Raw genomic sequence first — 22,694 nt, 5'->3', positions numbered from 1 at the left:
ATGACATTTATTTAGTTATTTAGCGCTTTATATTATATATTTATAATTTCTATATTTATATTTATTTAAATTTGCACTTTAAAATGTTTCTTTCATTGTTTTAAATTTTTTTGTAATAAATATATTAAAGGCCACTAGTGTCTTGTGATTTTTAACGTTTTTTTAACTGAAAAAAAAACAAAAAAAAAAAACAGTGTTTTGATATTGATATCGCAATATCGACCTCAAAAATATCGAATATCGTATCGAATTTGAAAATGACATTATCGCCCATCACTAATGATGGACAACAGAGTGTGATGAGGCAATTAAAAGCAGAAACAAGGCATTGAAAGTCTTCAAACCGAGTCATAACGATCAGAGTCTTATTGAATATCAAAGATCACAAGCCAGGGTTGGAAGAATCATAAAGTGTGCAAAGAAAGAGTATTGGCAAAGGTTTTGTAACTCAGTAGGGAGGGAAACAGAAATATCAAGAATATGGGCAATGATTCAAAGAATGAATAGGCTTAAAAAGGAGTTTAGATGGCCTGTTTTAAAAGAGGCTAACAAAACAGCGCTAAGGGAGAAGGAAAAAGCTGCAATGTTGGTGAAAACATGAGGAAGAATTCATAGTTGAGAAAATATTAGTGAAGAAGGGAAAAGGACAATAAGGGAGAATGAAGCTTTCTTGCACTGTGAAGGGGAAACAGAGGAGTTCATTAATACACCATTGACTAAAGCACAATTGAATGGAGCTTTAAAGAGGACAAAGCCATCAGCTCCAGGTAAGGATCAAATATGTTATATAAGGATAAATCACCTTAGTCAAACATCAACAGAGGTATTGCTGGAGTTGTAGAACAAAGTCTGGGAGGAAGGGAGATTAGCAAGCAACTGGAAAGAGGCTGTGGTGCTTCCAATAAGTAAGCCAGGGAAAGATTCTTCACAGCCAATCAATTATAGGCCCATTTCCTGACCATCAAATATTTGCAAAGTCATGGAGAAAATTAGAAAAGATGAAGGTATTTTTTGGAGAGTAAAGGGTATATAGTCAAATATCACAGTGCTTTTAGGAAGGGCCGTAATACTATGGATGCACTGCTGTGCTTAGAGCATGAAATAAGAAAAGCACAGATTAATACAGAAAGTGCGATATAGTTTTTTTTTTTCATACTGAAAAAGCATATGCTATGTTATGGAAAGAAGGGCTGCTAATGAAACTTTTTAAAACGGGGGTAAGAGGGAAGATGGAGCAGTGGATAAAAAATGTTCTACAAGACAGAAAGATACAAGTTAGAGCAGGAAATGAGTATTCAGAAAGTGTTAGGCTGGAGAATGGAACGCCACAAGGGAGGATTGTGAGTCCATTATTATTCTCAGTCATGATCAATGAAGTATTTTCACAAGTGCAACAGGGGATGGGCTGTTCTTTGTTTGCAGATGATGGGCTACAAAAAATGCCAGAAGCTATTTTAAAAGTAGAGAAATGGGCCAATAGTTGGGCATTTAGATTTTCAGTTGATAAAAGCAAAGCAATGATTTTTACAAGGAAAAGAATTGGGAAGGAGGTTCAGTTCAAATGATATCATCAGGATTTGGAGAAGGTGCAGCACTTTAAACTACTGGGGAGATGGTTTGATGAAAGACTCACGTGGGCAGTGCACATTCACAAAATGATGGAGCAATGTAAAAAGGTGATGAATGTATTGAAAATGGGGAGCCAATAGAAAAGCCCTCACATCCATGTATATAGGATGAGTCAGATCTCTTCTGGATTATGGGGCCATAGTTTATGGTTGAAGAGCTCAACACTTGAAAAAGTAGATCAAGTACAATATGAGTGTTTAAGATGATGTCCGGGTGCATTGAAATCAACTCCTGTAGCAGCATTACTGCTAGCAATGGGAGAGCAGCCGCTGGAAATAAGAAGGGAACAACTCACAATAAATGATTGGCTTCATTTACAGAAGAAAAAAAACCTCAACTCAGCTTCTCTTCCTGCTTCTGCTGCTCACCGTGGCTCCTCCCATCCAGCCGCCTCAACCGCTCCCACACTTCCAGGAAGTCACATGATGCTGTGTGTGTGTGTGTGTGTGTGTGAGAGAGAGTGTGTGTGAGAGAGAGAGAGAGAGAGTGTATGTGTGATGTGTGTGTGGTGTGTGTGTTCTTCTTGTCACGTATTATGTGGCAGTTTGCTCCCAGTGGAAATGTCTTGTTGGAAGTGTGACAGTGGACGGTCCTGTCAGTATGCCTCCAGTTGATCATGCGCCCTGGCTCCTTGGCCAAATGGTGAAGCGTGCATGGCTATTACCCGGGAGTCTGCGGTTCCAAGCCCGCCCGGGCCTTCTGCACCTTGCCACAGAAGTACAGAAAGATCAACTCCCTGGGACAGACCCAGCTGCAGAAACAAATGAGGGGGGGGGGGGCACATATTCAAACCTATATTTTATCTGCTTCAGGCTTAACGGCAGCTCCATGGCCACTCGCACAGTATTGAAATATTATTTTCTCTCACTAACAAGAGGCAGACAATCTTTAAATGCATAGAAAAAAACAAAATACAGTAATGACGTTGTGCTGTGTTCATTTATTGAGTTGTATAAAACAGAGGATAGAGGCGTTCAGAGAACAGCTGCAACCCCGCACAGCTCCGCTTCCGAGCTGACCAGCTGGGGCTCACGCAGCTCACTGATTGGCTAGGTGGGGCAACTCTGCACTGGCTACATTCGGTGGAGAATTAAAAAAAAAAAGACTTTTAACAGTTTTAAATACAGTTTTAAACATAAATCAGCTTCAATGAATTATTCATTTATTTCAAAATAAATCAAACTGTTTCACAAATCTTTAATGACTGCTCAATGCATTGTGCATCTCACAGTTCAAATGAATTATTTTAAAGGAAACTTTAACAACAACAAAAACATGGAGTTATTCTGCAAGGCATCACCATCAAATGCAGGAATCTCTCTGGCGGGGAGAAAAGCTGCTTGATGTTGCTTTACAAGCAATTCAGTGATTTCATTTTGCCTCTTTAACACGCCAGTAAGGAAACCTTCATTTATTAGATTTCCTTTTGTTGAGATGGAGAAGCCATGCTCATCCTTTTGCTCGTAACCCAGAGGTTTCTTTTCTGCCTTTGCTTTACATGGTATAGTTTGGTGAGGAATATATGACTGCTGCAGGCTTTGAGGATGTTTTGGAGATGTTACTGGAATTTTATATACTGTAGATGTTGCAGTGGCCTGGAACTGGCGTAAGGGTGTCACGTTTTCTGACTTCAGCTGCTTTGATGTTGACGGCCGTTGAGCTTCCGGTGGTTGCGGTTGCTTTAATGACGAAGGTGGTTGTTCAGGTGTGGCCTGTGACATCACACTCCCCATGAATACATGCATGTTGGCTTCTGCTGCAGCCAGTTCAGTCTCCACGTGGTGCCTTTCCCTTCTTGCTTTTAGCTTCAAGTTCTTCCATATGGTGTTCATGTTTGACTTCCAAGGCCTGAGCTTTGGCCTTTAGAGCAGCTTGTTCAGCCTCAGCCTTTAAGCATGCAGAAGATAAAGGAGATGATGCTGAGGAGGAGCTGGCATCTTTGCTTGAAGCCCTGCTTGCTTACGGGCCCTTTAGCCTGGGACACACTGTCCTCTGGCCCCACCAATAGCGCATTTGCTTCTTCTTGCTTCCCCAGCTCCTCTCGCTTCTTTTGCTCATCCTGCTCATCTCCTTTTCCCACATCACCAGTCAACCATTCTGTAATGTCAGATGACAAATGTGGAAAAGGTATCAATTTAGGCTCATCCCAGTCCATATGATCCGCTTCCCTTTCCTCTCCGTTAGAAAAGAGATTTTGTACAGCCACTTGCAAATCCATCAACTCCCCCAAATAATGATCCAATGCTTCAACATGCTTGTTCATTATTTCTTGACTTTCTCCAGCTTCCAACATGCTGTTCATTTCATTCCTTTTGCGCGTTAAAACGCCAAGCTTTCCCCGCCATGCGTGACGCTATCATTTTTATCAGACTCATGTCATCATTCATTGCCAGTCAGCTTTTCCAGTCAACAACATCGTCACGCTTTGTCAAAGCCGTGGTGTAGAGGACGACGGTCAAAAAAATGCTCCTTGGTTGCCGAAATGTTCTTGGTCCAGGACAGATGTATCAGTAAAAGTCTGCAATGAAGCAACTTTCATTGCTTTCTTTCTCCAAAAGCTTTTTTCTTTCTTTATTTGACCCCAATCAGTTTCTAATGAAGAGAAAATGCATGAAAATACTGCCAGTCTTTGTCAAACAGCAACAAGAGAAACTTGAACACTCCACTCTTCTATGTATACACACATGACACACGCTTCTTAAAACTGCAGATGCTACAAAACAACAGTTTGACCTGTCGGAGAGGAAAATCTAAACTGGATTCACTGCAGTTATTCACTGTGGCCGTTCTTATTGCTCTTTAGTTGTGTTTAGGAACTAAGTTGGGCAGAAACAATCAAAGTGGGAAGACATCAGATCACCCAATAAGAAGATGACTCGGCATTTTAGACACGCAGGCCTGACACAACTGCAGAAAACAACAGCAAAGGCTTTTATTGCAGCGAGCCCACACATTACATATTTCAGTAGAAGCAAAGGACACACACACACACACACACACACACACACACACACACACACACACACACACACACACACACACACACACACACACACACACACACCCTGCCACTTCCCTTCTCGGAATGAGTCGGGAGGTTAGAAGCCGCCTCCTGTGCTCCCTGCAGCCAATCACAGCTCTGACTGGTTGTTTCCTCCCCCTCAAGTCAAACTGGTTTCATTTCTGAGGAAATGAAACCCAGTCAGCCAGCCAGCCAGTCAGTCAGTCAGTCGGTGGCTCTCAGAGGTGAAATGGCTCAGGCAGCAGCTCAGCTGGACCCAGAAACCTTCTCTTGTTCCCTCTGTCTGAATCTTCTCAAGGACCCAGTGACCACTTCCTGTGGACACAGCTACTGCAGGAAGTGTCTCCAACACCACTGGGATGCAGAGGAGGAGAGGAGAGTCTACAGCTGCCCTCAGTGTAGGAGGACCTTCACACCAAGGCCTGTCCTGGAGAAGAACACCCTGTTAGCAGCTCTAGTGGAGACCCTGGAGAAGACTGGACTCCAAGATGCTCCTGCTGATCACTGCTATGCTGGAGCTGTAGATGTGGCCTGTGATGTCTGCACTGGGAGGAAACTCAAGGCCCTCAAGTCCTGTCTGGACTGTCGGGCCTCCTACTGTGACTCTCACCTCCAGCGTCATCGTGATGTTCCTCCCCTACAGAGACACAAGCTGGTGGAACCCAGCCAGCAGCTCCAGGAGAACATCTGCCCTCGTCATGATGAGGTGATGAAGATGTTCTGCCGCACTGATCAGAAGATCATCTGTTATCTCTGCTCTGTGGATGAACATAAAGGTCACGACACAGTGGCAGCAGCAGCAGAGAGGACTGAGAGGCAGAGAGAGCTGGAGGAGACCAGGCAGAAGATCCAGCAGAAGATCCAGCACACAGAGGAAGACCTGAAGGTGCTTCAGAAGGAGGTGGAGTCCATCAACGGCTCTGCTGATAAAGCAGTGAAGGACAGCGAGAAGATCCTCACCCAGATGATCCATCTGCTGGAGAAAAGACACTCTGAGGTGCAGCAGCAGGTCAGATCCACACAGGGGGCAGCAGTGAGTGGAGTCAAAGAGCTTGGGAAGAAGCTGGAGCAGGAGATGATGGAGCTGAAGAGGAGAGACGCTGAGCTGGAGAAGATCTCACACACACTGGACCACAGCCAGTTTCTCCACAGGTTCTCCTCACTGCCAGCACTCAGTGCGTCTCCAGACTCCTCCAGGCTGGAGATCCGTCCTCTGAGATACTTTGAGGACGTGGCAGCAGCTGTGACCAAGCTGAGAGATGAAATACAGCAAGTTCTGATGGAGACTCAGACAAACATCTCATGCACAGTGAGCAACGTTGATGTTCTACTGAAGGTACCAGAACCCAGGAGCAGAGAGGACTTCCTCAGATGTTCACCTCAAATCACTCTGGATCCAAACACAGTGAACAAACATCTGTTATTATCTGAGGAGAACAGAAAAGTGACAGGCATGATGGAAGTTCAGTCTTATTGTGATCATCCAGACAGATTCACTTACTGGAGGCAGGTCCTGAGTAGAGAAGGTCTGACTGGACGATGTTACTGGGAGGTGGAGTGGAGAGGGTTGGTTGAGGTAGCAGTGGCCTACAGGAACATCAGCAGAGCAGGAAGGTCAGAGGAAAGTAGATTTGGATGCAATGACAAATCCTGGCGTTTATATTGTTACCCAGGTGGATATGAGTTTTATCACAACAGCATCAGGACTGGTGTCTCAGGTCCTGAGTCCTCCAGAGTGGGAGTGTACCTGGACCACAGAGCAGGTCTTCTGTCCTTCTACAGCGTCTCTGGAACAATGGAGCTCCTCCACAGAGTCCAGACCTCCTTCACTCAGCCGCTACATGTTGGACTTGTTGTTGGTTCAGGTTCTTCAGCTGAGTTGATGAAAGTGTGACTGAAGTCGTCAGAGAGACTCTGAGCTGAATTCTCACCTTTGATTCTTCTTCTGTCTTCACCTTTGTTGCCCAGTGTCTCCGACTGTCAATCACAGGGTGGGCGGGGCCTGGACGCCACTTCCTGTTGGTGCTCCTGGTGACTGTTGTCCACCTGATGTTTGTCTCCACGGCTGCTGGATGTTTGTGCCACGTTGTTTCTCTTCCACTGCAGCCCATTCATCCCACAGATTAATAATGTGTCATTAGTCCACATGACAACTTTATTACTGTGGAAACACAACTGAGGTCTGTTTCCACTCTGGACCTTTCCCCGCTGACCTTTGACCTTTCAACAACTCATCCATCTAATCAACCTTCTGACTGTTGATCCGTTTGTCAACAATCAGATGAATGCATGTAAATATTGTGAGAGAATTTTGTCTTTTGATTCTGCTTGTTGGCTCAATGTGACAATAGTCAATCAATAAGTCATGAAATATGCCATCAGTCTGTATTGCACAACAATGTCAAGTCAATGATCAAGTGTTGAATTGAAGCAATAAAGCAACAAGACAATCCAGAGAGCAGTGGGAGTGTTTCCTGGCAGTGAACTGGTGCCAGCCAATGAGCTGACGTGACTGATGTCAGGCTGCAGTACCAGCTGCTCACCACAGGGGGGGAGGCAGAGAGTCAGCAGGAACTCAGCACGAGGTCAAAGGTCAACTAACAGTTAGCAAAGCAGCTTCATCTGCAGCTCTGCAAAAACAGGAGAAAAAAAGTGTGCACGCATGCACACACACTCACACACACACACACGCACGCACCCACATGCACGCACACACACACCACTATTTTACAGAACAACTAGAGAACGGGTACTTTACTGACTCACATTGTATTTACTTTATTGCATCATAACACCCATGATCATGTGAATTCATATATAGTGATTATTTAATGCTATATTAATAAATCATATAAAATATAATATAATATACTATTATATTATATTATATTATATTATATGCATTTCTAGCCTCGGCCTTTAGCGACGTCATATTTAATCAACCCTAAATGAACATAAAATGAGCTTCAACTCTTGTCCAAACTGCACCAATAAACTGGGGCATTTTTCCAAAGACATTTTCGCCGCATAAATCTCCGATTTCCGAGCAAAATATGCGAGGTTTGCGTAATTTTATAATCCCCCCATTTTTTGTTTACTTCACTCAAGCGCAACCATTTTCCTCCCGTTCCTTTGAGAACGTTATTTACAAAAAGCGAAGAAGACGTAGAAGACAAAGAAGACGAAGAAGAAAAACAACAACCAATCAAAACCTCAAAGCCTTGGTCTTCCTTTACCACTGTCGCAACCCCATCTGAGTGCCTGCACGCGTGGATTTATGAGACGGTTTCCGACGGGTTCCCGATGTGAGTCGCGCATGCGATTACGAACCGAGACTTTTTCGATATTTCCTGATTTATGACATTAGATTAATATGCGTTGTGCATGCACCATTTCAACTGGGGAACATTTAACGTCCGAAGTTTTAAATTTTGACCCACTGTGTATTTGAGTTTGACACTCCTGGTGTACAGGCTCTGATCACTGCAGCGCCTGTCCTAATGTGACAACCAAGCTACTGCGAACTGAACCTCTCACTCCTCCGCAGCCTCCAGTTTCACTTTAGGGCGCTGATGGTTCGACATGGAATCCTTTCTTCTCTGAAACATTCCGACGATACACTCATTAAAAAGCCCCTTGAGCCTCGTGGTCAGATCTGGGCTGCACATCTCGTCATTAAAATTGAATGCACATATATCTATATGGGGTTTTCCCTTTTTTTTTTTTTTGATTTCTTAGTAATTCACGTGAGGCCGCATCAACGCCAGCTAATTTGAAACGGCGTGACGGAACACCGACAGACTGGCGATCCGTCAGGAGGGACGCTGGACCCTGAAAAACCAGCAGCGCTTCTGGCGCTGGGAGGAGCTTTTTTCTTTCTTTCCTTTCTTTTTTCTTTGCTTGCAGATGCATCATGCTGGCGATGCTGCGACGGCGAGCAGCGCTCCTCCCGCTCATGCAGCCTGCGCGCGCGCACACACACACACACACACACACACACACACACACACACACACCAATACACGGTCATGGTCACTGCCACCTGCCATATTTTCCGCTCCCTGCCCCCCCGCCACTCACTCATTCTCCAGGGCCACGATGCGAGCCTGCAGGTGCGTCCTTCACGTCCTCCTCCCACCGCTCCTCCCAGTGCTTCTGCGACTCCTCCAGCTTCTCCATCTCCACCCGCAGCTTCTCCACCTCCTCTTTCAGACGCTGCGCCTCCTCCTCCAGCTGGGCGTCCCGCTTGTCGAGCACTTTGGGGCCCTCCTCCTCCTCCTCCTCTTCCTTCTTTCTCTCCACCTCGCGGTTCTTCTGCACTGACCTGGGCGGGCATGGTGGATACAAGATCTCAGAAAATCTGAATGAATAAATAAATCCCCCAAACAGAGTCAGTCACCGTCCAACCGACCAGACGCTAGAGGTTGACGTGCGCAGAAGGAGAGGAAGTTGTCCCACCTGTCCTTCAGCTGCTTCTTCAGCGTGGTGTTCTCCCTCTGCAGCTCCTGCATGGCGCAGCGACTCCCGTCCAGCTGCCGCTCAAACACCTGGTACTGGTTCTGCTGCTTCAGGTCCTTCACACAAACACACACGTGAAAAAAGTGCACATGGTCAACGTTGGAATCTCAGCATCGATGATTTGTTTGATTTGGGTTACAAAATATGGTTGAAAGAAAATTCTGACCTCATGACACACACACACACACACACACACACACACACACCCACACACACACACGCACAGGCAGTGGGGAGGTTATAGCTCTGTTTAAAAACCAGCACATGCAGACACAGAAACAGAGGGGTGTGTTTGTGGCTCCAGCTGTGGGAATAAATGTGTTTTTTGTGAGTCTGTGTGTGTGTGTGTGTGTGTTCCGTACCTGCTGCAGAGCCATCATCTGCAGCTGAGCCTGTAGGTCCTTGATCTGCTGCATGTGTCTCCGGGTCATCTGGCGGCTCCACTCCGTGTGTTGCTGGGTCAACTCTGCCCGCTGTTTCTCTGATGTCAGCGCGCGCACACACACACATACACACACACACACACAAACACACACACACACATACAGGTGTATCTGACATTAGAAGGGCCTCGTCTTCAAACTAGTTTTTTTGCTGAATTAGACCGGCACCATTTTCCACTTATGCAACAAACATGTGGTTAATGTCAAAAAAATCAGTTTAACCTGTACAACCCAAATGTCACTTCAAATAGTGAATACACAGAAGAGAAGGGCAAAATATAACAACCTGATCTCATGATGAATTAAGTGGACAAAAGATAATGAGATACTTAACTGCGCCTATGACACAAATGGTATTTCTCAGGACCAACTTCTTTTGAGAGGACTGTGCCTACACACACACACACACACAAAGATGGTACCGATGTGTATTTAGGGGTCAAACATGAATTAATGGAACATAGGTGGACACGCATGCAAATGACAGGATTGTGCATTAAGGTGCTCTCATTTAAAATTTTAGATAAGTAGTGCGGCAGACTGGATGCGCACCACTGGTTGCCATTGTGTGGCTCCAAAGATTCCCAAATGACCAGTCCAGTCAGAGCGTTACTTTCCTTTTGTAAGTCCAAATGCAACCATGTTATACAATGCGACCACGGCCGTAGCACATGTAAACATGCATGCTTGGCAGTTGGTCCATAATCCCTGATAATTCAAAAAATAAATCAAAGTTTAGATGCAATGATTAAGCAAGATTTATTTTTCACTTAGAGAAACATCACATTAAGAACACGATTTTTCTGTTGTTTCACACGTTCGCTGCCATTAGTAGTTTTAACTGCTGCTGCTAAAAAAAAAATATATATATATATATAAAACCAAACAAAAAACACTTTGTTTGTTCGGTCATTTTCTTTTTTCTGGATTTTTGCCCTTGCTCCCTGCACGTTCAGTCAGGGCTGGAAAAAAAATAATGTTTTGTCTTCACATGGCGGCGTTGACGGACCAAAATAATTTCAAAAGTAGCTCATGAGTTCAATCGTCCTTGCTATTGCATCACTTACCTTCTGATGCACCCTCTTGGTTGGCGTCAATATCTGGAGACTGGGATATATAGGGAGCGAGAGATAGATTTGTATGGAGATAGAGATATATGGATAGATAGAAACAGATGGAGACAAGAGGTAGACGAAGAGATAGAGAGAGAGAGATCAGAGATAGATGGAGAGATAGATGGATGAGACGGAGAGATGGATGGAGACAGAGAGATAAATAGAGATAAGAGACAGACAGATGCAGAACGGTATATATAGATACCGAGAGACAGAGATAGAAATAGACAGACGGGAATAGATAGAGATACAAAGATAGAGAGAAACAGATAGATACATAGATAGATGGAGAGATAGATAAATGGAGATAGAGACAGAGATTGGGAGATAGATAGAGGGGGGTAAATAATCCAAACACCATGTAAATCCACTGACACATGCAAACCCCATATCAGAGTAGCTGTCACATGTTAACAGGCAACGCCTAATAGCCATTCGGAACATTTTAATCCAAAACGGACAAAGTCTGCATGTAGACATGGCAACTATTGAAGGGCTAACCATTAGACGGCTGATAAGATCTGTCTGGAGGTTCCTCTGCAGGTTGCTTCGCACTGTTCATCTCTGCTGAAGCTGTAGTGTAGCTCAAAATTAGCCATCCCAACAAAGCCAACATATACATATGATGGAAAATCAGTGTGCCTACCTTGGTCCTGTGAGTATGTCGGGAGATTTTCTTCCTCAAACTCGCTCTGTTCACTTTCATCAGACAACTGTAGGTCATCTAACAAAATTTATATTAGCTTGTATAAATTAGGAAGTAAAAGTGAAAACCATTGCTAGAGACAATCTGACCCATTTTAATGCATCAAAAATTGCAAGAGAATTAACTTTTCACAAAATAAAAGTATATATATTTACCATCTATTTCTATCTCCTCAAGTGTTTTGCCTTGAAGACTTGTAAGGGATCCCTTTTCCAGGGCTAGCAAAAGCTTTGAAACTTTGGCAAGCTGTGTTGTGGCGTCTGGCAGTCTGTGGAATTCCCTGTGCACTCTGATGTCGTGTCCAAGGAAATCTGCAACTTGGTCCAATTCGTGATTTTTGAGATTAAGGACCTGCGATAAAGTTGCGACATGCTTTCGCAATTGTGTCGACCTCAGGAGTTGAGGGTTCTGAGCCCCGCATTCGTCGGCATAAACCCTCAGACAGTCCTGTCCTCGGTAAGGTGTGAGACAATGTGGTCTGGCGAAAAGAAATAGATTGTCCTCTGGGACACCACAGTCTCTTCCTTTATTTATTAAAAGTGTCAAGGCATCGACCATACCTGGTGACAACAACACAGCGACCTTCCTTCCCCGCTTTCCCCTAATTTCAACGCGACTAAAGTGGTTGCATAGTTCCAATTCAAACTTTGTGAGCCCGACTGCAACATCCTTATGCAAGGCGCTTGTGTCCCGCTCCAGGAAGCCCTTCATATGCATTTTCGAAACTTCGCCTCCACGTCTCCGATTGAATAGTATCACGTTTGCCATTGTCGCCTTGCATAGTTCAGCATATGATTGTGGCGATAACTTATTTTTCAAGTCCTCGGTTGCCTGTTCAGAGACCTTTTCCAGATGCTTATGTAGACGCTGTACATCTTGTGTAAACGGAAGAGTGGACGGCTTGTTAAAGTGACGCTCATTCAGTGTCGTTAAAGCTGCACGAGAAACCAATTCTGACCACTTTTTGGAATATAGGACCTTAAAAGTCTCTGCGGACTTCCTCAGCTCATTATCTTCAGCCGTCAGTGCTCGGCAGTATAAAATGTCACTCACTTTTTGCAGTGAGTGACCCAGCTTGAGTGTGAGACTTGGGGTTCGGTAGCAATGCTTGTTATCATCAAACCCAGCCACTTTTATTACTGCTTGGATGACCACTTCAAATTTCGCAGGTCGAATGGCATCTTCAAGAGTGTGTCTTCCAAATTCTTTTCTCAGTGTTAGCAGAAGTCTCCCGATTTCTCTCAGTTTTTGTCTCACATAGTCGCCTTTTGTGGGATCTTGTCCATGTTTGTTTAAGAAAGACTGTGCAAGCTGGAGAATACAATAGTCATTACGGACCGTAGCAGTTATCTCATCGTCTTTCATGACACTTAGCAGCTTCCAGACCCCTGCAGATATTTGCTGACATGCAGTTGATTCAGACATGGCAGCCAAAGACGCAACCCTGGTTCTTCCAGTCGCTGTATTGGATCCAGCTGGTTTGGGTGCGCATTTTTTGACATGTCGCCACAGATCCCTTTTCAGATAGAATGCCTTGCAGTACATACAATGCACATAGTCTTTCACATTGTAATTTTTCTTCTTGGCTGTGCGTCTAGGTTTTAATGATCCAGCTCCATTTTCCAAAACATCTTTGTTATGGCTGTAGTTTCCCTTGCTGCGAAGCTTGACAAGCATTTTCATGCGCTCCTTGGACTTTTTGGGAAGCGTCAAAACTCGAGCCACATCCACATGCGTATTCTCATGAGTTTTTAAGTGACGCGTAAATTTTGTCTGGGCTTTTCCACAAATGTAGCAATACGTTTTATTTCTGAGAGAGGAGGACTGTAAGATCTGTTGGTCTTCAGGTTCAGTCTGATCGTTAACAGAGATGTCTTCAGGACCAGAATTACTCTTCCCAGCTCCTGACAGTTCATTTGTGACGACCACATCTCTAGGTAGCAAATCACTGCTGGAAATCTCAAAATTCTGTAATTCCAAATGTTTGTGATATATTTTTTGAATTTCTGGGTTTTCTTGATTGGGGACATCGGAATTACTGTCAGAATCAGGCACGTATTCCTCCCCTGAGGATGCGATGTCACTTGAACTTTCTTTTTCAGACACCTATTTAAAAAGATAAAGACAACCCTTTTGTCCACTTTGAGAGCAAATCACAGAGAATAATTATACTACAACACTTACTGTCAGCGTCTCTGGAATGTTCTTCACATGCTTAATGTAACACGTTCTGTGCCAGGGCTGGTTACAAACTAGGCAGAAAATACATTTATTAAAAAAGGAATTTATTGTCAGCGTATGAACCTAAACTTTCAGATGCTTGCATGAGAATGAATTCCACAAGTGCTCTGTGCGCAACTGTCTCAGCTGCTCGCATTCAAAAAGCACAGGTCGCCTTTTTTTTTTACGAGGATGATTTTGTCAGCAAGTGGGCGTAGCAGAAGAAGATTGGTTGACCGACTTTGCCAATAGGACAGCACAAGGTCAAGCCACACAGGCCTGTATGCCTCAATGACTGCATTGGGATTTGGTAGAATATATACGACATTGACTTGAATGTTTGCAAAATGTCACAAACCTATAGTTCAAGGCTTTAAGTTTGTTCAAGCGCATCTCTTGTTTCCCATATCATTGACATTAATGACTGAAAAAGGCTGATGTTTTGTTGTAAATTTGTTTCCTGTTGTACACATAGGACATTTTTTTTTAATTTTGGTAAAACCATTTCCTTCTTGTACATGGAATCTTTTTCCCCGACAATGGTTTTCAAAGGAATCATAACTAAAAAAAAAAAAAAAAAAAAAAAAAAAAATCCAATACACCACATGCAGGAGAAATTTAAGATGTTGACTACATTGATATGTTTTTGTACTGACCCCCATCTAGTGGGTGGGAGTATGTTGCCCCCCTTCAGTTATATTTGCCAATCATAAAAGACAGGACATGAAGGAAAAAGGAAAAATGTTAGTGCACCTTATTTAGCAGATTTGCAAGGAATTTGAAAATGAACACGCTTTTACTTTACTAAAATCTGGCTGAGCCCGTCTAGTTTATGCTTGTAGACTTTGGTCAATATCTCTATGTATTCACCTTAGACATTTACACATTATTAATACAAGATAAGTTACAAAAAAAAACTATTAGTTTATATAGGCAACATCTTAAATTTCACCTTTCACATGAATGCAGAGTTGTATTGTTTATTTTTTAAATGACATTTATTTATAGATTTTTTTTTTTTTAATCTTCAGGGAAAAAATAAACTGAAAAAAAATCAGCCTCTTACTGAACAAATCCTAGCAAAAAAAAAAATATTGGTGCAAGTTCTTGATGGGAGCAGCTGAGAGTTTCCACATGCGAGAATTTCTCACACGAGCATTTGAAAGTTTTCTGTGCAAGTTCAAGCATGTTTTTTCCTGTCATGTCAAAAAAGCTCATGAGCAGAAATACAGGTTATAAAAAAAAAACTTATGCGTGTGACTTTTGTTCACAGGACTTTTGGTAGTGTTCCGATGCCATAATTAGTGCAAAGACAGTTCTTTGTCAAATTATATAAGGCAAATAAAAGCAGATGCATATGATTTAACACCAAAATAGCAGAGTTACACATGTCATGTAACAATACTAGTTGTTTTGTTCAAACTTGACGTTAAATTTAGGAATGTGGAGTATACTATTATGACAATCCATATTTTGCAACCAATACATTTGATGATTGCTTACTAGATTGCACAGGTGACTTGGAAGTTAGTTTTCCATAGAGTACCTCTGAACATACAGGACTCATTTGGAGGGTGAAAAAAGCAACATGTTTTGTAGATGAAAACTACAGACAAACTACTGTTCTTTATTCAAAATTACAGCAACCCATTTCAGAGACCGTTATCTCAAAAAAAGCAACAGTCCTATGGTTTTTCATGTCATCACAACCAGACAAATTGCAGTCAAAATATACACAGGACTCAATAAAAAGAATAAATACTCACTTTTACATCTCTCACCAATCCATTTCATGCAGCACATTTTTCTAAACTTGGTATTTCTTCAATGACCAGCTCATGATCACAGTTCTGTTGGAAAAAAAGGGGCAATTAAAAGACCATTTCTGATCTGACCTGACACCTATCAAACACTGATCATATTCATTTAGTGTAGGCAAAAGGGACATTTTTTGGACAGTCAAAATGCAAAGTAAAATTGTCTGAATGTATTTTTTATGTTTAACCTTTTTTCCTTTATATCCATATTACATGTTAAAAACAAAAAAACAAAGCTCATTGTCCATTGGCAGATGCCAATGGACAATGAGCTTTTATACCAATTTATACCATAATTGGCCGAAAGAACAATGGATTGCAAATGACGCTAGCCTAGCACATATAATAGTAAATGGATGCCATTTAAATAGATTTTCAGGACCTTTAAAATTCCGTAATTTTGAACAATGTAATCTAATGGTGACACTGGTCCATCTGGACATTAGACAGCAACCATGCCTCGACACCTGTGGATATTTACATTGTGCAATTTGAAACTCAAAACTCAAAGGACAAAGTCAGTGGTGACGAATTCACCTGGTTATTGTTGTCAGAACTGCATGTGGCCATGTCAGGAGGCTGGAAAGGCACCTCTTTGGAAATCTACAAAGACACAATTACAGGCTGATCTCATCATTGTGCTTCAAAAATCTGAACTGGAAGACGAGAACTGTGGACGAACATGATCACACATCTTATGTGTATTTATGTAGACACAAGAGAGCCATGTCCATAGCTTGGCTAATCAGTAAAGTAGGAATACATGGAAGGTTCACGCACGCTTAAAAAAACAAAAAAAAACAAACAGTCCTCCTAATGGCTGCACCTGTCTAGGAGAGTATTACACAGGACCTGTGTGTCCACCCACTGCTAAAGGCAACTCCTCCATCCATCCTTTCAAACACAAAACTCAAAGTCCTCCTAATATCTCCACCTGACAAGCTGAGACATACACAGGACCGTGTGTCCACATCCTGCCGACTACAACTCATGAGTTTATACCTCTAGGAAAAAGATCCAACAGTCAGTGATGATCAATTTACCTCAATGTTGGCGGCGGGGGAACTGCACATGGCCACATGAGGAAGCTGGCATGGCACCTCTTTGGAAATGTTCATGGAAAGAGAACCACTGCGTTTAACTTCATACTTTAACAAAAAAAAGCAGAAAAAAGAAAATAAAGACCTGTACGACACAGGAGGAAGTGTGTCTACTTCCTGCTGACAATTATTCATGAGTTCGTACCTCTTAAGAAAAAAAAACTGGGTGGAGGAAAAAAAAAAATACTAGTGATCATCTCACCTGGTCATTGTCATTTTTGTCAGAACTGCATGTGGCCACATCAGCTGGCTGGAAAGGCACCTCTTTGGAAACCTTAAAAAACAAACAAACATATACAGCATTAAGGGACTGGACTTTGCAATGAAAACACAAGTGAGTACTTCCACTTTGAAAACCATTAGGATGATAAGCAACAATTTGGTGTCAGGTTAAAAAAAAACAACTATTGTCTGTCATCATACAACAGAGCCAAGTTTCCACAACTTCAAGAGTCTGATTTGACTTATGTTAACGCATTTTTAATGGACTGTAAACTTACTAATCACTCCTGCAATACTGTAAATAGGCTGCTATATCCTGCTGAATATTACTCATGAGTTTAAGTTTAGATAATTTGAGTTTGTATTTCTAAGTGCAAACTAACAAGCAACAAGCTTAACATATTAGTTTTAATGTATTTAATTAATGTGGGGGTAACCCTGCATTTCAAAATACCTTGCTTCTCCATGGCCAGTCAGAATCCCCGTAATTGTAGGTAATTTCTTCCCCTCGGGAGATGTCCTTGATGGCAAACAAACACAGATGAGGCCGTCCATCCACGCTGATGATTCTCATTTTGCTGTTTGGATTGATGTGTTCATCGTTACCCAGTCTCCCTAGTGAGCCATCATCTCTGGCAGCATCAACACTAAAAAAAAATCAAGAAAACAATACTCTATAAGGGCACAGGATCATTCATCATATTGCTTTGACTGAGGTAGCAGAGTTTGCATTTAAAGCTATGGTAACATACCATAAAAGCTGTCCATTAAAATGAAACTCAAAGAGGAAAACTTTGAGTGCATCATGGTACAATTTCAACCTGATTTCACGTTCTTTTTTATTTATGATATCTCCTCTGTACTCTATGAGAAAATCTCCTTTATTTATGGTCCGCTGGCTGAACACACCTCGACCTGAAAGCATATACAAGTAGACAAAAGTGATTATGTTTATACAATTTCACACACAAGGGCTGTGTCAAACAATTTTTTGATAATCCAACTTAAATTAAATCATATCAAGTATAGTTAATTAAACATTTTCTCAATTGGCAGCCTCCCTGTAGTTCATGAATAGGAGGAGCAAAATGAAACAAAAAACATAATTCAGAAGCAGAATAACAGGAGAATGATTTCCAGGTCGAGGAAAGAAAAGTGAAAGTAGACAATATGCCATTTTTGTAAAATCACCTTTAACTGAATCAATGTATTTTATCTTATCTTTGCCCAAGCCACCAAATTTGATAATGTATATGAACATAAGAAGTGCTAACGTATTCCACGATATGGACTGAGAACGAACAGACTGAGAGAAAGAGCAACATGAAAGCGCAACAAAACGAAATGCACCACTCAGCCCCACCCCACCCACGTGCATTCAGCCGCAAACTCAGCTATCGTCACAGTTTTCATGGTATAGAAAATACACAAATAGAATCCTTGTCTCTCTACCGATCGTTGGCTTGTCGTAAATAAAACATTTCAGTAGTGATGTTCTCTCTGACACGGGGCTTCGAACCACGCCCCACAACTCGGTACGGTTTTTTCTGAAGCGCTGCTCCGGAGCTTGCTTCAAACCACGTGACTGATGATGTTTGAACCACTTCACCGCTTCATTCTGACTGAATCAGCTGGCTGGTTTGGTTCAGTGGGCGGGGCTTTGAAAGACTGGCAGGTCTCAGTTGAGTTTAAAATGGATGAAACGGCGCAATGCGTTGCCTATCTGGTCGATACCTTTTGGATTGATTTGATTAGCGTTCGTATTGCTTTCGGTTTGCTTTCTTATTGCTCTGCAACGGAACCAACCAGGAAGAGATCTCAAGTCTGGGAGCATTTTGAAATCGTGCCGCCGAACAAGGGAATTTGTTACAAGCGTATTACTCAACTTATTCATACAGTAACAAATAAACCGCGCGCACACGCGCACACCTCTTGTGATCTCTAAATGATAAACTCATTGGAGTTGAAACCACAAGTATCTTCTCATTGTCTTCATTACTTGATCCAAGATTTAAAACACTCGGATTCCAAAGCCCTGAAAATGCTGAGTCAGCTGTGCGCCGGTTAAAATCTGAGTGTGCGGCATTGTTGCGGAATGTTCCGCATGAAGAGGAGCCGCCGTCTACTTCGAGAGCACAGCCAGAACCAGCTGCATCTTCCCAAGGTACAAAAATTATAGAATTAGGATCAATAGACTTTATTTTTCATTTTTTCATGTACAGACTAAACTTTATCTAATGTTTCATTTTCAGCCATTGACCTGTGGAAGCTGTTGGACAGGGATGCTGAAGGAGCGAGGGCATCCAGCAATGCTACTGCTGATGCCATAGTGGAGGTGCAGTGTTATCACAGGACCCTCTTGTGTACTGGATGACACACAAAGCTGTATACCCAAACCTACACAAGCTGGCAAACGAGTACCTGCCTGGCAACACCAGCATCCTCTGTGCCCTGCGAGAGGGTGTTTTCGAAAGCTGGGGAAATAGTTTCCGAAAAGAGAAACCACCTCAAACCCTTTTACTGTGGAGAAACTGTTGTTTTTAAATAAAAACGCATAAGCATCCAAGTTCACCCAAGCACCTTAAGCCCATACACCCCATCTGTACATAAAATATAGAGAAAAAAGAAAAAGAAAAAAAATTATGTGTGTGTATATATATATATATATATATACACATATTATGAATCAATTTCTTCTTTTGATATGCATATTCACATATACTTTACCTCTTTACTACCATTATTTCTGACCCTAACATTTTCAGCAATGATTTTGGCAATGGTTTATTATTTATTTATTATTAATTATTTATTTAATGTTGGACAGAGGAACAAATATTTATTATTAATTATTTATTTAATGTTAGACAGAGGAAGAAATTTCGTTTAAGATTAACAATATATCAAGGTAACCTTGATATATTGGTAGGGCAGAGCAAGAAGGAAAAGCAACACATGAAATGAAGTTGGCGTCAGTTTTATTTAGAAATAGATGCTTTATTAATCCCCCAGAGGGGGAAATTTGTGTTCAGTAGCCAACATACATAAAAGGACATACGAAAACACAGAGTCATAAAACAAAGTAAAAGTTACCAACGTTTGAATAAATAAATAATAAAAGTGTACAAATACAGAAAATCTCAAGGCGCACACTACACGGAGCGCAGGGCGGTAACTCTCAGGAGTGGCAACGAGACGTTCTGGCACAGAGGAGGAGGACTGCCGGACCTATATGCTGCTGGTTCTGCTGATTAGGACCAGCTGCAGGAAATCCTAATCAGCAGAACCTGCCTCAGCTGCACCGTGCCAGCCCTGGGGAAAAAAATGGAAAGACTCAAAGCAGGAAGTAGGGCAAGAAGTTGTAACCAGGTGTAAAATTAATGGGTTTATCATTTTGGTTTTTATGTTAGATGTCCGATTGCGTTTGAATGCAACCCTCAGGAATGTGAGGCATCTAGCCCTCAGCAGCCAATCAAAACGCACGCACGGCAGGCGCAGCCTGTTGGTGCGGATAAGAAGCACTGCCGCACGGCACTTCCGGTTTTTCGCTCCCGGTCGAAGCGAGAGGAGAGAAAGCACAGTGACAATCAAACACGAGGAGGAGGAGAAAAACGAAGCGGAGCAACTGTTCAGTGGGACGGAAGAGTCGAGCTAAGCTACGTCGGCTACTTTCCACCCCGAGCACTCCACACGTCTTCTGTCTCAAATCCGACGAGCAACGGTGAGCGTAACGCCTGCTAACTCCCCCTAGTGTTGGTTTCATCGAGTGCTCGTGCTGCGACAAATCAGAGTGAACGGCAGCGTGGTTTCCTCAATTTTGTACACTTTGTTTATTAATTTATGTTGTATGTGTATGGTTTGTAGCGAGCATGTCACGGAATACGTCCAGACTGAGCCAAATTAAGTTTAATTGGAGATAATTGTTAGCGCATTTCTCTCGCACGAATAGGCCTATAGTGCAAGAGAATGCAAGCACGTGTTGAACAGCTACGTTAACGCCATACAGTTCTCATGAATCTATGACGATTGAGCGAATGTTGTACAACCGATTTTGACTGAATGAGTTGAGGTGTAATGGTAATTATTCTTTGACTTTTGATTTTCTTTTTATGATGCATCTGAAAGCAAAGGATGTTTAGTAAAGATTGCGTGACCTTGTTTGTAGGTCAGGTTTTTGTGAGAGCCTGAAAACGGACTGAAGATTCGGTCAACAAATCCTGTTGTTGAAGATGGCGAGCCTACCTTGATGCCAGTCCAACACACACACACACACACACACACACACACACACACACACACACACACACTGTGTCCTTATTGTAGCTCATTGTAATGGCTCCTTACGAATCTGGTGACCTCTGATCGATCTGGTCCAAGTTTTATGAACTGTAAATACACTTAAACTATAAAGTTGGTTACATAGTACAAAGTATAAATGCCATTGTGTCTCAATGATTTATGCAATAAACCATAATCAAGACTAACTAGATTTCATTTTTGATATCTTGACTCTTACCTGTGGTATCTCCAAGCAGCATACATTTTCCTGCTCCGTGGGCACGGTGTTCCACAGGAGAAGCTGTCAAAAGAAAAAAGTTGTAATTTCACCTGAATGAAAGTTGTCAACACAAGCAGAGTTGGATAAGACTTGTGACATTTGTCTAATGTTGAGCTGGAGAACAGTGGCGTTTTAAGCAACATGGCAATGCCTCTAATTTTGACTATGACATATTGTGGATACAGACAAAAAAAGTACATTCAAAATACCTTCGGAAAAAAAGGCTGTTCGTTTTTATGTTAAGACCGCTCTGCTGAAAACGTTGCAAGACTTTATATATATAGTTTTTGCCTAGTTACATAGTTTGATAGTTAAGTATCCTTTTAGTTTTAGTATGAAGTCCAACCCCTCCCACCTCAGATACCTGAACCTGAGTAAGAACCAGCTGCAGGAATCATCAGTGAAGCCACTGATGGCTCTTGTCCACAGCAGAGACTATCAAGACTCAGCAGTCTGAGTATTTGCTGGGGTTATTAACAGCCCCGTGACAACATTTTTTTTCTTTTTTTTATCAGTAGACTTGAAGAATATACGGAGGAGAGATAAGTATAACGTTACTGCACTGTTTAGAAAAATACTCATTCACCAGAAGAGCTCGAAGTAATGACGAGACAACGGTGATGAAGCTGTTAGCATGAGCTAACGTGTAAGTAACAGTGTAACAACACACAAAGTAAAAACTTTCAAATATAAAGACGCACAGTATTTGTATCTTACCACTCTGAAATGTCCTGCTGCAGTCGCTGAGTCCGTATTTCTGCCGGAGCCTCTCCCTCTGGGTCAGACTCTGGCTCCAACTGGTACGGTTGTACCACACTGCTTCTGCTAGCTATGACCAGTCACTTCGCATTTACAACATTAGCGCATGGATACCGGAGCCGAAGCCACAGCCCCTTCGAGAGAGAAGGGCGTGGCCAGGTGTAGCTCATTAACATAAAAGTGACGCGCCCTGAAATGGGCTGTTCTGAACAGAGCGTTTTTTTTGCTGATTTAGGGACAGCAAAAATATTAGATCCAAAGTCAATTTTGACTAATGCAGGTCACAGACAGGTCTTTTACACATTTGAGAACTATTTTAAGAAGTGGAACTTTAAACTTTTGTTGTTTGCTTATGGTTTAGTTGCACGTATTCTTTGTTTTTGTAAATAAAATTCACGTTTATCAATGCTCCTCCGTCCTCCGTTGGGCTAATTCTGTTGCGGTTGGGGAGCCGGGCCGGAACACATTTCAGAACCTGCACATCATTTGAGTTCCAGTCTGCAATGGGCTGAACAGGAAAGCGAGGCAGAGGTGACTTTCAGTCGGCAGCATCTTGAATCCAAAAAAAAAAGCAGAGGTCGGGAC

General features: G+C 42.3%; 2 protein-coding genes across 2 annotated transcripts in view; both read left to right on the top strand.

The window, feature by feature from the left end:
• The window catches only part of LOC142898370 (NLR family CARD domain-containing protein 3-like), a 417,525-nt gene that overhangs the window by 277,714 nt on the left and 117,117 nt on the right, over nt 1-22,694 (top strand). The gene's annotated exons all lie outside the window — the stretch shown is intronic.
• LOC142898382 (tripartite motif-containing protein 16-like) lies at nt 4,758-7,100 on the top strand. Its single transcript, XM_076041322.1, has 2 exons — nt 4,758-6,516; nt 6,620-7,100. Exons 1-2 carry the CDS (start codon nt 4,821-4,823, stop codon nt 6,790-6,792), a joined length of 1,869 nt encoding a protein of 622 aa, XP_075897437.1. The 5' UTR covers nt 4,758-4,820; the 3' UTR covers nt 6,793-7,100.

Source organism: Nelusetta ayraudi, unplaced genomic scaffold (genome assembly GCF_046127955.1).
Source record: "Nelusetta ayraudi isolate G7.1 ecotype Tasmania unplaced genomic scaffold, CSIRO-AGI_Nayr_v1 ptg000064l, whole genome shotgun sequence".
In the NCBI taxonomy this organism is placed as follows: domain Eukaryota; kingdom Metazoa; phylum Chordata; class Actinopteri; order Tetraodontiformes; family Monacanthidae; genus Nelusetta; species Nelusetta ayraudi.
The sequence above is the reverse complement of the archived record's forward strand: the minus strand, read 5'-3'. Positions and strand labels throughout refer to the sequence as shown.

Coding starts and splice junctions, on each gene's coding strand:
- LOC142898382 (XM_076041322.1), top strand. CDS start 4,821: ATGAAACCCAGTCAGCCAGCCAGCCAGTCAGTCAGTCAGTCGGTGGCT. Junction 6,517..6,619: donor TGGACTTGTTGTTGGTTCAG/GTTCTTCAGCTG, acceptor TTTGTTGCCCAG/TGTCTCCGACTGTCAATCAC.